Raw genomic sequence first — 15,292 nt, forward strand, 5'->3', positions numbered from 1 at the left:
TACAAATGATGGAATGATATGGGGAGAAAGATGAATAGTTCCTCAAAGTGAGGCTTTGTTGAAATTCATGGCGATTTTCAATGATTTGATTATGAGGGTCTGGCTGCATTTCCCACTTTTAAGCACACTGTATGCACATCCTACTCAGCACCAGATCCAAAGCGCATCCTGATGAGCTTCAGGCCTTGATTCATGGAATTATGTGCGTGTAAAACAGGGATTTGCGTGCCTTCCTGCCCGCAAATCACCATTCGTCAAACAGGGATTTGCGGGTAGAATGGCCCGCAAATCCGTTTTACATGCAAATAGTTCCATGAATCAGGGCCTCAGTGTCGATGCATAGCTCCAGAGCCAATGAACATCCTGCTAATTAATGCATACCCTGACGAACTCCAATGCTCATGCATATCCTAGCCAGCTTCTTAGCCAATGGCCATCTCCTTGGCAGCAGAGCGAATTAATGCATACCCTACTGAACTCCAATGCTCATGCATATCCTGGCCAGCTTCATAGCCAATGGCCATCTCCTTGGCAGCAGAGCGAATTAATGCATACCCTACTGAACTCCAATGCTCATGCATATCCTAGCCAGCTTCATAGCCAATGGCCATCTCCTTGGCAGCAGAGCGAATTAATGCATACCCTACTGAACTCCAATGCTCATGCATATCCTAGCCAGCTTCTTAGCCAATGGCCATCTCCTTGGCAGCAGAGCGAATTAATGCATACCCTACTGAACTCCAATGCTCATGCATATCCTGGCCAGCTTCATAGCCAATGGCCATCTCCTTGGCAGCAGAGCGAATTAATGCATACCCTACTGAACTCCAATGCTCATGCATATCCTGGCCAGCTTCTTAGCCAATGGCCATCTCCTTGGCAGCAGAGCGAATTAATGCATACCCTACTGAACTCCAATGCTCATGCATATCCTGGCCAGCTTCATAGCCAATGGCCATCTCCTTGGCAGCAGAGCGAATTAATGCATACCCTACTGAACTCCAATGCTCATGCATATCCTGGCCAGCTTCATAGCCAATGGCCATCTCCTTGGCAGCAGAGCTAATTAATGAATACCCTACTGAACTCCAATGCTCATGCATATCCTGGTCAGCTTCATAGCCAATGGCCATCTCCTTGGCAGCAGAGCGAATTAATGCATACCCTACTGAACTCCAATGCTCATGCATATCCTGGTCAGCTTCTTAGCCAATGGCCATCTCCTTGGCAGCAGAGCGAATTAATGCATACCCTACTGAACTCCAATGCTCATGCATATCCTGGCCAGCTTCTTAGCCAATGGCCATCTCCTTGGCAGCAGAGCGAATTAATGCATACCCTACTGAACTCCAATGCTCATGCATATCCTGGCCAGCTTCTTAGCCAATGGACATCTCCTTGGCAGCATAGCTAATTAATGCATACCCTACTGAACTCCAATGCTCATGCATATCCTGGCCAGCTTCATAGCCAATGGACATCTCCTTGGCAGCATAGCTAATTAATGCATACCATGCTGAACGAATGCATGTTGTGCCATATGTTAGTGAGCACATCCTGCAAAACACCAGAGCTAATGCTCAATCTGTACAGCACCAATGCTCATGCACCATATTCAGCCATGGACCAATGAGTCCTATACGGCCAGAGTCAATTCACAGCTTTGCAAGCAGGAGAGCCAAAACATATTGTGATATCAGATCTAATGCACATGCAGAGCAGATCACCAAGGTCAATGCGCCTCTGTCTTAGATCTCGATCACAGCTGCTGCGGAGCACGATAGCCAATTCACCAAACACAATTCACATCATGCAAAGCACCAGAGGAACTACCTACAGGGCAGACCTAATGCACATTGTGCAGACTTACAATCTTTGCGATGCCTCAGAGCAACTGCGCATCCCAAAGGCCTAAATATGCAGATGCTGCATACGTGCATGCGGCGCGGCCCAGTGCTACCAGATATCTGGCAAAATCCCAAAGCTAATATCAGTGCTGATGGATGGTATCGTCCCTCCACAGTCTTTGCCACTGACAAATCCTTGAAGATAGACCGGAACTCGGAAAATCTTTGAGCCACAGGCATTGTGGCGGTGAAAGACGTTCCCAAGAAGTGTCAGCACCTGTGTATCCAGTTGCCAGGGTGCTTCCTGACTCCCATACACAAGAAAAAAATCAGGGGACATAGAACATGAAATGTAAAGGAAAAACAGTATTCACCAGAAACATTTTTGCTGAAACAATGTAACTTATTCTTCTAAACGAATACTTTTTCTCGGCAAAGTACTCCTCTTTAGAAGAGTTGGCCTGAAGTGCGGAAATAATTAACCGGGGAAGAGAACCTTTGTTATATCAGAACAAGAATCTTTGCTACCAGAACCTACACAGAGCAGCAGACTCTCCCAAAATGATCTACACCCGAGCCTCAGAATTAGGCTGCAATGTGCAAAAAATTGTGATGGATCAAGCGAGTGCATTGCATATCTTCTGTGGTGGGGCAGCCGTTAGCAGGGCGGATGAGGATGGCAGACCTCTTGTAGAGTATACAGTAACGCTCATAGAATCCAACTGTTTTCCATATTATATCACACCGCCACTTAGTAGACAATCCAAGACTAGAGGGTTTTAGGAAGGGCCTCCAAGGGCTACAAAGGCTTGCCTATTCATCTTGCGATGATCTGGAGTGACAATGACATAAGGTCCTCTCAGATATATTCTGTGGCATTTCCTTTGATGACCACAGGATCCACATTGTATGGGTGAAGCCCCATCCTTGGAGTGAACCACCCATCACTGCCCGTCTGGTTGTATGTGATTTTGCTGAGCTTTTTATCATGGCGGTAGATTTCATCGAATGTTTTTTTTAACGGTTTATTTTGATGCAAATATATGCAGGGGAGACCCCCCGCAGCCCTGCCCCTTACCTCCCCCCTACATTCATTATCAGCCAAAACCGACCACCCCCACATATTTTTGGCAAAATCCGTTAAATGAAACTCAATGAAATCTGCTGCAGTAAAAGTCTCCCATTCCTGTCCGTGGGAGGACAGGAATGGGAGACCACAGGGTCGAACACCTTCAGATTGCTCCACCAGTTCAGATTCTGGTGGAGCTACAGTGATACCCAAAGGCTGTTCATCAAGCATCCCTCCGGCCCTGACCACACATCATGAGATTATATTGCACAGAGAGCATCCTTAACTTTGAAGCGCAATGTAGCAGAAGAACACAGAAAGCCATGGGGCTTAGAAATCAAAGCCCTTTGAAAGGATCTCCCAGTTCAGAGACGGACACCGTTTGCTTAATGGGTCCCGCCCGGCCTTCTGTTGGGAAAGCACAACCCTTACTTATTTTGATGACTGCACCAATACATTTGGGTCTGCTGGAAGGAAAAGGTGAAGATTTCTTAACATTCAGAGAGAAATCCAGTAAGTGAAGAACTGAAAAGGTGGGGCGAAACAACAACACACCCTCCTGCTCTGATTTGCCTTCAATGAGCCACAGATTCTGGTGGGCCTGTACATCTGGAGCCTGACAAGAGACTCCGCTAAATTTGTGAATACTCGGAAGGAGGAAGTGAGGACAAATGAGAGCCCATTTAACTGGGCATGGAAACCCCATCAGTCAACCATAGGTATGTTATGTGAGCTGGCAAAACAGGATGGTGGAAGCGAGTGTCGTGCAGGCCGAGGAATGCCAGCCAGTTGGAATAGTCCCAGTTAAAATGATCAATCTGAGATTTTCTGACCTCCAAATTATGTTTTGTAGCAGAGGTTCTAGAGTTGGCTTCTGCCCGCAGAGTCCTCCCCTTTGTGACAAAAAATGGAAAATCCCTATAATCAATCCCATATTGCTCCCTTCGGATGGAACTCTCTAGCCACCTCCTGCCATGAGCAGAGTCCGATCTTCATAGAAGAGAATGTCCACCTGCCAAAGTCACTGTGGTAGGAGGGTAGGGAAATTGGAAGAATTGGGAGGAAACCTAATGGAAGGAAAGATTGGGCACCTTGGTGATCTCCAGGACCTACTGGTCCAAAGCCAGCCCTTTTCATTGGCAAGGAATCCCCATTGCCTTCCACCCACTGGAGATGGATTGGAAAGCAATGCATTACACACGTTTTTCAGGTGTGGCAGAGAGGTGACCAGGAGTCATTGCTTTCAACTTTTAATTTCCCTACTTCTCCTTCCTTGAAGAAGGAAGGAGAAGTAGGAAACAGATGTCTTCTGTTTTATTTTCCCAGAAATTGATTTGACTACAACACCTTGCGAGCGCTGCTGTCTAATCCTTGAACTTAACTGCGCACCTTGGAAAAACAAAGTTGTCAGAGCAAACGGCCCACGAGAAAGGCACTGAGTCTCGGGACATCACAATACTTTTATTTAGTGATCAACTATATCTCCAAACAAATAGGAGCCTAGAAGTGCATGAACTGAAGTTTAAAGTGAGCATCTGTAGAGAAGCCACTGTGCCACAGACATGCATTGCCCAATTATTCCTGCCATCCTCATGGAGCTTGAGATTGAGACTTTCGTGATGAAGCCGGTATTAAGAATTCATTGCAAGCCGTTAAAGGTCTCCTGCGAGACTGGTGCTTCAGAGCTTCTGCAGATGGTTGATGAATGGGCAATGAGGAGGTCATCAAGTGTAGATCGACCCACAACATCCAGGGTAACGATGCTATGCTCTTACACATGAGCATTGTCAAACAGGTGGTTACTACATCTCAAATACATGGATAAATAACAAGACCTCCCCTTCGACACTGAATTCATGATCACTCAATCATGAGACACTGAGGTGCACAGCGCATTCTATGACAAGACTGGAGGCGAGCATTATGCTTCATCTTCCTTTATTTCTACTCTTCAGCAGTTCAACAAACATATACAACAAAATCATGAAAAGTGTCTTAAAAATAGCAACTTTTCTCTTGTCCAAAACTACAAAATCCATGAGCCTCTGTAGTCCATGCTCACTCCACCAGTCACAATCCACTTCCTGTGCCTGGACTCCTCCTCTTCTTTTACTGCTCTTCAAGCAGATAAGTACCATTTTCTTTCCTCTCCTAATGCCTGTAGACAAATTGGCTGACTGAAGAGGGGAAGTGTAGATTAAAGATAGGACATATGTTTAGAGAGTGTGACTTGCCGGGGGAACGTGAGATAGATGCCATTCGGTCTTGCTTCGGCACCATGGGCATTCACAAAGGTAATGAAGCCGGTATCGGCAGCAATCAGGGAGAAAGGAGTAAGGCTTATTATTTACCTGGACGATCTCCTGCTTCTTGCAGAAGATCGGGAGGTATTAGTATACCAAACGAGATGGGTGCAGGACCTTCTGACCTCACTAGGATTTCTAGTGAACACAGACAAATCAGATACCATACCAGCGCAAAGGTTAGACTTCCTGGGATTCATTCTAGACACCAAGAAGGCGACCTTAGAACTTCCAGCTCGGAAGATGAGAGACATCAAGAGAGAGATCAGAGTATGCTTAGAGAAGCAACAAGTATCTCTCAGGACATTAGCGAGAATAGTTGGGCTTCTAGCAGCATCTATCCAGGCCATTTTTCCGGGGCCATTACACTACCGTGCACTGCAGAGATTGAAAATAAAGCATCTGCAGCTAGGTCTGAAGTACCATCAACAAGTGCCGCTGGATCAGGACTCGATTACAGAGCTAGAATGGTGGTTAAAGAATATGGACGCTTGGAATGGGCGAGCCATATTCGGAGACAAACCGGATTTGATAATAGAGTCGGATGCCAGTCGGAAAGGCTGGGGAGCCAGATGTGGGTCTTTACAGACCGGAGGCAAGTGGAGCGAAGAGGAGCTTCGTCTACACATAAACTGCCTAGAGCTCCTAGCAGGATCATTCGCGATCAAAGCCTTTACGAAAGAGAGAGTGAAATCTTGTGTCCTGCTGAAGATGGACAACATATCAGCAGTGCGCTACATCAACCATTTGGGTGGTACGAGATCCAAGATGCTTGCAGAGTTAGCGAAGGACCTGTGGCATTTCTGCCTACGATCAGGGACGTCGGTGACAGCAGAGTACCTGCCAGGGACACTGAACGTAGTAGCAGATTGGAACTCGCGGTACCTGACGGATTCCAGCGATTGGAGGCTGGATCCAGCAGTGTTTCAGAGACTGAACACGAGATGGGGACCATTGCAAGTAGACCTATTTGCTTCCCGGCTCAATACGCAGAGGAGCAGCTATTTCAGCTGGAGGCTGGATCCGGGAGCGCTAGGAACAGACGCGTTTCTGCAAGAGTGGATAGGAGGTCCGCATTACGCTTTTCCCCCCTTCGTGATGTTGAGCAGAGTATTAGCGAAATGCCGGAGGGAGAAAGCAGAATTGGTATTAGTAGCACCATTATGGAAGTCTCAGGTGTGGTTCCCCACCCTAATGGAACTAGTGTCGGACATTCCCAGAGTCCTCCCCGACGAGGAGCGACTACTCACGGACCCAGCTGGGTCGTGTCATCCTCTGAGAGTGAGAGGGACACTCCCGCTAGTCACGTGCAGGATATCCGGAAACGGTGGGCCTTGCCAGGAATTTCGGCGCAGGCTGCTCAGCTTATCGCTGAATCCTGGGCTCCATCCACTAGGAGGAGCTATGACGCAGCTTGGGCAAAATGGACAAGCTGGTGCAAGGACAGAGGTGTTCATCCCGTTTCTGCACCTGTAGTGGAGATTCTGAACTTTCTAGCGAACTTATTACAGAGCGGGAGAGCTTTCCGTACTATAGGAGTGTACAGATCGGCGATTTCTGCGGGTCACATGCCAATAGAGAGCGTCCCGGCAGGAGAACATCCTGCAGTGGTGAGGCTCATCAGAGGAGCTAGATTTAAAGCGCCGCCGGAGCCCAGGTATACCACAACATGGGAGGTGACTACAGTGCTGCGCCTACTAGCGAGTTGGCCGACCAATAAATATCTCTCGCTTAAGCAATTATCTGGAAAGCTAGCTATGTTGCTATGCTTGATCTCCTGCAAGAGAGTATCGGACGTAAGAGCACTAGATGTTAACAGACGATCCTTCGGTCCGGAGGGAGTTACATTCTCCATAGTGAGAAGGACCAAGACAGGGACGTCTACGGTACATTATCCGTATTTCCCGAATAATTCGAAATGGTGCGTAGCACGATGCATTAAGGAGTACGAGAATAGAACTGCAGAGTATAGAGCAGCAAGTACTACTCAGTTATTAATAGCGCGCAGGAAGCCCTATCACGCAGTTGCATCAGCTACCGTCGCAAGATGGGTCAAGGAAGTTATGCATGCAGCAGGTCTGAATGTGAGCACATATGGAGCTCATTCGGTAAGGGGGGCAATGGCCTCGTCCGCCGTGAGAGCAGGAGTGCCTTTGAATGAGATAATGCTGGCAGCAGACTGGTCAAGCGATAGGACTTTTAAAGAATTTTACTTTAAGCCAGCGGAGAGTTTAGCAAGTACGGTGTTGGGTAAGCTTTGAACAAGCATAATGCTCGCCTCCAGTCTTGTCATAGAATGAAGCATTAAATTCCCACCCGGGTCTGGTACTGTGTATACGATGGCAATGCTTTATTATGTATCAGTACGAGACGTTTGCACCACCCTAACGTAATCTTTTGTTGCTCTTTTCATAGGAGAGGATCAGAAGAATAACTGAAGGTGAGGACAGAGCAGAGAGGATCAGGAGCCCAGAGTCTTTTCAGCAATTAAGTTAAAAGTCCAAGAGAGTCTTCGCACAGTTGTCGAGGATCAGTTAGAGACTTTCAGAGCGAGTAAAAGCAGAGGAGGAGTCCAGGCACAGGAAGTGGATTGTGACTGGTGGAGTGAGCATGGACTACAGAGGCTCATGGATTTTGTAGTTTTGGACAAGAGAAAAGTTGCTAGTTTTAAGACACTTTTCATGATTTTGTTGTATATGTTTGTTGAACTGCTGAAGAGTAGAAATAAAGGAAGATGAAGCATAATGCTCGCCTCCTAGTCTTTAATAGAATTAATACTCCCTGCGCAGATAGCAGGGGTAATCTTCATTGTGCAGAGTAGCGCTGAAGCCGGCAAACACATTATTCGTCAGTTCACTGAAATAAACTCACATCAAATGTAACTCACCTTAACTAGTTCATCAAAATGTAACCAACATAAATGATGAATATCCACTTGTCATGCAATGGAGACATATTAATACAAATTAAACTACGGCCAGAGTACATGGCACCTAAGGAATGAACGTGGGGTGGTGGACTGGCCCATTTTACCGAATTCAAAGTCTTTCATGTCTGGTTTAATATACTCATTTGATAATCTACTCATTTAATATACTCGCACCTAGAAGCACTTGTGCACAGGCGCGTAATAAATGCCATATCATATTATAGTTAAGGTGAAGAGAGACAGTGGGATCCTTTGGATCCGCATTGATCGTGAGATTCCATAATGGACATTGCTCAACGGCATCAGTTACATCCCCCAAAAGTCGTGATGCTTTCTGTTCACCTTCTGGGAAATTCATTTAAAATAGAATTGAATTAATTTGAAAATACAGTGGCTTCCATGGTCCTGATGCCTAAAAGCCTACTGTAATAAACGTTATCTGTGGTGCAAGTGCAGTGTCATCAGATTTCCCAGATTCCTTAATGCATGCCTGGCTATATCTGGTCTCCTCAGGGATAGCTAGAACATGTTTCAGGCTTTGCAGGCAGTTATTGGGAATATTTCGCATCTAAAGAGGCAAAGTAGGGAATGCCAGAGCCAATGGAGAAGCTGCCAAAGGCCAGACCTGGTGCACATACTGCTGAGCTCAAGAGCCAATGCACATGCTCCACAAAACCAGATACAATGCACGTTCTAAGAAGCACCAGAGCTGAGATGCATCATGTCCAGTGTCTAGCCTACCGCTCGTTCAGCAGAGCCGCCACATCAAAGCCTATCCTTCCAAACGACGAACCTAATGCACACTCTGCCGAGCACCGTCACCAAATGCACACCCTACAAACCACCACAGCCGATGCCAACCTGCTAACCACTAGAGTCAGAGCATAGATCCTGCTGAGTGCCAGAGCCAATGCACCTCATGTTATCACCCGAGCAAATTATACATCCTAGCTTGTCATTTCTAGAGCACATCCAGCCGAGCATCAGAGTTAATGCACACCCCAGTGCGAGCATGAACCCTGCTACTCTCCAGCCTTCAGAAAGTGGGCTGCATTTAGGAGATAATTATTATGATTCTCAATTTGCTACTAACGTGAAATACTTTTGTTTTAAAAAAGTATTCCTTAATTAGGTCCACCTGAGTACAAGGTTTTAAAGTTTTCTGAAGGAGCAGTACTGAAACCATAACAAACATAGGGTGGTTTAGAAACCTCAAAATATAGTTTTTCTCTTCACACGTTCAGATAAGACGTTCATAATCTACAAATATATTACTTCAAATGTTCCCATTCAGTATTGATCGATCAGTGTAGGTTAATATTTGTATCGAAAAACCTTACGAAATCTTTTAACCACAAAAAACTAAGATCCGTGAAATTAGCTATTAATTCACCTATATTGCTACCTGCGGGTCGTGGCTCACTGAACACAAATGTACCACACGTTGCCTGGCTGCTACATGTTCGGATGTGAAACGAAAAGATCTATGCTGTAAGCGTGAGTTCTCAGTCTACCCAAAGTGCGCTATCCTTCAAATGGCTCAATTCTCAGAGCTTTGTCGGGCTTGAAGGCAGGTCTATCCAGTCTTAGCAGGTCCAGTACAAAATACACTGGAGGCCACCTCTCTGCTCTAACGCTTCGCAGTGGACTTACTATTCTAGAAACCTGTGTATCCTCTTAAGCCGTGCCATGTCCAGCAGGATAGCGTTGAGGTTAGACCATAACTCCTCAATTCACATAGAATGCTCTGGGCAGGGACTATTAAAAGGCTGGGGTATGTAATTAGGACTAAAGCAAGGTGCATCTCCCGTTCCAGGTAGTTAATCTGGGCTTTGACAGGAAACAACCAGCCACAAGCTGTAGACCATTCCCTGGCTGGGCTACCGGTCCAGCAATATATGCAGACTGGGTGGGGGTGGGGGTGCTGACTTGAGTGATATGACCCGAAATATGTAGATCTATAGACAGCATACAGGGTGCACTGCACTCAACTTGTATATGATAGGTTATTTATAACGCACCTAATTACCCAGAGGTTTCTAAGCGCGGACCCGGGGATCGAACCTGTGTTGCTCCGTGTCTTCTTGCTTGCAAGGCGAGCACATTGCTCCTGAGCTATCATCCCGAGACAACGTCATGGGTAATTATCCTCCCGAGACAAGTCATGGGTCATTAGTTAACCATATGGACTGAGTGTTGTGCTTCTAAAGCACATCATACCCCAGTGTATGCACTCGCTGTGCTTTGCAGCTCAGAGGAGCCTAGTTAGGTGGCAGATCAACTTGGACACAGCTGCCATCATCCACCTTCCACAGTATCCTGCAGAAACAAATGCTCACCATCGAGTGTCAGGGAATAGGTCACGTTTCAGGCAATGGAGCTGGAATGATTCATTCTGGATCTGCTTGCCATATGTCTTTCCGACTTGCCAAGCCCCACACTTTGCTGACTAGCTTTTCATCTCTCTTCTCTTTGCCATCGCCCAACCACGGTCCATCGGCCACCAATGGCCATTGTCTCATCTGCTTCTCTTTCCCAGCCAAAAAAAGGGGGAAGTAAGACACAAAACCTACTGCAGGGATGTGGCAAAGCATTGGACCTGTTCAGATAACAGCACAAGACATTAATTGAAGACATGTAATAATTGAATTGGTTACTTATAACGCGCTTAATACCCAGAGTTTTCTTAGCGCAGACTTGGGGATCGAACCTGTGTACCTTCACATAGTCTTGCTTCCAAGGCGAGCGCTTTGCCCCTGAGCTATCCTCCCAAGACAAACACGAGAATTATAGTTCAGTGGTGGGGAGCAAAACAAATGGAAACTGGAGACAGCTGCTTTGGTGTTCACACGATACACAAAGATGTTATATGATGCCGCTAGTCTGTCTTAGAAGCTAAGGTTCATTCATTGAACGTGAACTGATACTCTTCACCTTGCAATCTGCAGACACATGTATAGTTAGATGATGTCCCAGTGGCAAACAATATAATATGTTTGCTTTATGATACCATCCATCTCACTATGTAAGGAAGAATAGCAATGTTGGCCATGATCCAAGGGACACAGCAGGCCATGACAGGTGGCTTTAGTAGGGTGAAGAAAGCATTGCTTGCAAGAGATTATCAGTTATTGGGGGGAGGAGGTTTCAATCCTCATCATGTCCTCAATTAATTATAGTTTGTGCCTTGTCTTTCAGGTCAACTCCAGCAAATCACCAACAACCACGGGTGATCTTTGTTTTCAAAATGAAGGCTACAGTGAACTGGCCGACGAATCCAAAGATAGCCCTGAAAACAGTACAACAAAACCGTCGGCTCCAGAAGGCAGAGAGCAGCATGCTGAGACGGTAAAAAGCTATGCGGTAAGTAGTGCAAGTACCAAAACGGAGGGCGTGCCAGGAAACCAGGTGAAACACGTGCCCGTCCTCGCCGTCACACCAGTAGAAAATGAATCTGCCATCCGGTCCATTCTGACCAATGGGAAAACCCCAGAGAGGTCAGGTGGCAGAATGGTGTGGTTTGAAGACGTGAGCTCGTCGGAAAGCAGTTTACCCTCACCTCAGCAAAGACCTGCAGAACTCAAAGCTAGCGTCGAAATAATGTTAGAAAAGAGATTGGAGCATTCGACAACCGGTTCTGATGGAAGGTTGAACCAAACGCAGGCCATTGTGGAAAATGAAGGCAATAGACACTTTCTGGGCCCTAATCTCCTGGAAGAGATTGTCACTGTGGAGAACACCAACAAAACAACAGGACATAACAATTCAAAGAGTTGTAGTGCTCCGGAAGATGGAAAAAAGTCTAAAGACGATGATGGTGCTATCAACGCTATTGATGTTGATCCAATCGATCCACTCGGTCAGTCAGGGGAGAAGTTGCTCATCAAACCCCCAGTGGAGGAAGAACTGTGTGAAGAGGTGCCGAATCACGATCCCCTGAAGAACACACCATCGGAGAAAGATGATCCCACGGTGTTCCACCCTCCTCCCCATGGAAGTGAGGTCATCACACCAGGATCACTGATGCAACTCCTAGAAGATTCCATAGAGTGTTAATGGATGGGATTCAAGATATAGTTGGATGTGTTCTGCTGGTACAAAATAGCACAGCGAGGCCACAGCTCCTAAGCTGACTCCAGCGAGAACAGCCTGACCTAAATGAGCGCGATTGCTGAATAAAGACTGGCTAGGGTGGGGTGGATGGGAAGAGTAGGGCACTAGAGCAGAGGATTATACAATGTATTGGAATAAGCTGAAGAACACTAAGGAGACATTTCTTACATAAACCCCAGCAGGGAGGCCACCGGTCACAAAAGGAAGAATAACAATGCAGGGGAATTATTTTCATTCCTTGCACTCTAAGCAAGGACTGTGGCAGAAGTGCATACTCACACACCTTAAGAAATTGAGTAAAGTTTATATTGATGTTCAAGTGTATATTGGTGGGCTTACAATATTTCAGTTTTCCTTACAGTCTCTCATGAGTGGAGCAAGTCAAGAACAAGATGCTTCATCAGGCCTATGAACGACATTAAAGCTATGAACGAAGAAGGAAGACGAAGAACAGCAACCGGGTGCTACATATTAACTGCTAATGAAGCCGTTGTAGCCCAAATAATTGAACCCGTTTTGTGCAAGATTTGATTACTAGCTTGCCCTGCAATGGTTGATACCGCATGACTGTTTGCTATGAAATTCCCATGTACACAGCACCAACAAATAAGAATCTGGTTGACAATCAGCCAATGGGAAAATGGCAATTCATATCCATTACTGGAGAACATGCAAAAAAACACGGTATGCTCTGAAAATGCAATGATTAGAATAGTCCTTCCTAGCGGGACGCTTGTGGTTCATATGAGTAACAGTGCTTTAAGTGGGCTGGTACCCTCAGGCTCCTAGTTCTGGCACTATTTTGTTAAAGGGTCAGTGGAAGCACTTCTCTGTAGAACTGTTATGTGCTAAAAGAGACCGCAAACACATTTCTTTTCAAATATACATTACGTTACATGGCAATACCGGATTCATCATTTCTGCAACTTAAAAACAAACTAAACAATGAAATGAACATATTTCTGGCAAAGACCTTTTGGATAAAACTGCAACACCGTAATCTTTTATCAAGCAAAAGACTGCCCGGGAATAAACATTTTAAAGGAGAAACAGGCTCTTGGACATTTGGATGATGACTTTGTATGGCAACCTTTAGGATGTCCAACCACAGTTGTCACCTTGCACTCCGGTGTTGATCCCCTATGGTTTAAAGGAATGTTTTAAATGTTGTCTTAATCAAATTAACTGAACTACAGGTGCAGGGGAGATAATAGTCAACCCTGGCATATGGGTTGTAAAATACATGTCCCCTGCACACTTTCAATAGCCCAAATTGTGAGCCAAATATTTTGTCATACATTTTGTGAATATGTAGTACCTTATTTAAAGCCCTAATTTCATAACACTTGTTCATAATCAAATTTGTTATTGTCAAATAAACAATAGCCAACATTTTTCAATTTTTAACATAAAAATGTAATATTCAAATAGCCAAATGCGTTTCGAGAGTGATCTCTTCTTCAGGGGCAGTTTATATATTCAAAATACAACTAGAAAAAAAAATGAAAGAATATACAATTACTGAAAACATAATCTTAATTCTTAAATTCAATGGCATAATCTTGTATGCTTCAATTGGCTGTAACTCATAGTTTATAAATTCAAAAATTAAATTTAAATTCAGTGACCTGCAATTAATGAACCTCATCATTGATACTATCTCAATGATTGATTTACTCCACTTATTTCTATCATCAGATCTAAGACACATGTTTACTGTTTTATTTTCATCATCAGAATTATAATATTGAGGAATGATGCTCCTTAATTTGTGCCCGAGCTTGAATCAAAAAGTCAGAATCAGGTGCGTGGAAAATGTACATAGATTATTTTGTAAAGGGTGCTGATCTTAATAAGTTTCCTTGTGTGTATCAGATCTAGATTTAATCATAGATCATCTAGGGTATGTAAAGAAAGGACACAGTAAATGTTTGGTGTCATAAGACTTAAATCCACTAACAGGAACTATATGAGTACTAGCTGGCTAAAACATTAACCAGTATATCATGATAGTCAAGTCTAGAACACTACACAAGTAATGACCAACATTAATATCTTTTAAGAGATGAATAGGCTTGAATCCATCTGTTAGGTAATCTGCAATCCTCCTAGTGTGAACGTTTCACCTATTATTGAAGTGGTACCTTTTGCCTAAGAGAGGGTAAATCCCAAATAAATCTGTTGTACTAAGTTATCTGATTCCATGTTCCAAAGGAGAATGAACCAAAATCACTCACCTCCAACAGGTCGGTAGCGTTTGCTGGAAGATGTGGTTCAGTAATTTCTCTACTGCTGAGGTGTGCAATCTTGTTCATTAAACACAAGTGGGCCACTAAAAAATGATAAATAACAAGCTTGGTATTAGTTTCTTGTCTAAAAAAGCATAGTTGTTAAAAAAACAAATCGTTAAAAACCTCAAAAATATTGAGAGAGCTGCACCAGAGAGCTGTGGCTATTGTTTATTTGACAATAACACATTTGATTATGAACATGTGTTTATAAAATGAGGGTTTGGAATAAGGTACTACATATTGACAATATGTGTGGCTATAAATTTGGGCTATTGAAAGTGTGCCGGGGACGGGACTTCCTTAATTGGGAATTTCTTTTTGTAGCACAAACTTTTAGGATGTCCCAGGGTTGCAACCAATGAGTATGATGTTGTGTATCTTGTGGTGTACTGTATACACATTGTGTGACCATGTTTTAGAGATTTTATCAATTCATCATGTTTATTATATTTAATTCCTGTCCATAATAACAAATGTCACCCAGATGCTCTATGGTGATAAAGCTTTCTACACTCATCATCCTCCTCAGCGTATTTCCTTTATGTGTCCATGGAAAACATAGAAACAAAATCGTGCCCTGATTCTAAATTGGAACATCCATGTGAGAGGATTGATCATTTTTTTAATGGGCCTGATCTATTGCCAGGGGGTGACACTATGAAGGCATGTCTTTTGATACATGTGTGAAAGGAACGTCATTATCCCTCTCCCTTCCTCGCACTTAACTGATCTGGAATGTT

The 15,292-nt window shown here is 44.5% G+C and overlaps 1 protein-coding gene across 3 annotated transcripts in view; it reads left to right on the forward strand.

The window, feature by feature from the left end:
- The window catches only part of LOC138514206 (cadherin-related family member 5-like), a 410,910-nt gene extending 395,841 nt beyond the window's left edge, over positions 1–15,069 (forward strand). For all 3 annotated transcript variants that reach the window (XM_069629545.1, XM_069629544.1, XM_069629546.1), the window contains one exon: positions 11,347–15,069. In XM_069629545.1, coding sequence (XP_069485646.1) covers positions 11,347–12,204 — 858 coding nt within the window. In that variant the 3' untranslated portion in view covers positions 12,205–15,069. The remainder of the gene's footprint in view (positions 1–11,346) is intronic.
- Positions 15,070–15,292: the final 223 nt, after the last annotated feature.

Source organism: Ambystoma mexicanum, chromosome 12, assembly GCF_040938575.1.
Source record: "Ambystoma mexicanum isolate Mex_15411 chromosome 12, UKY_AmexF1_1, whole genome shotgun sequence".
Classification (NCBI taxonomy): Eukaryota; Metazoa; Chordata; class Amphibia; order Caudata; family Ambystomatidae; genus Ambystoma; species Ambystoma mexicanum.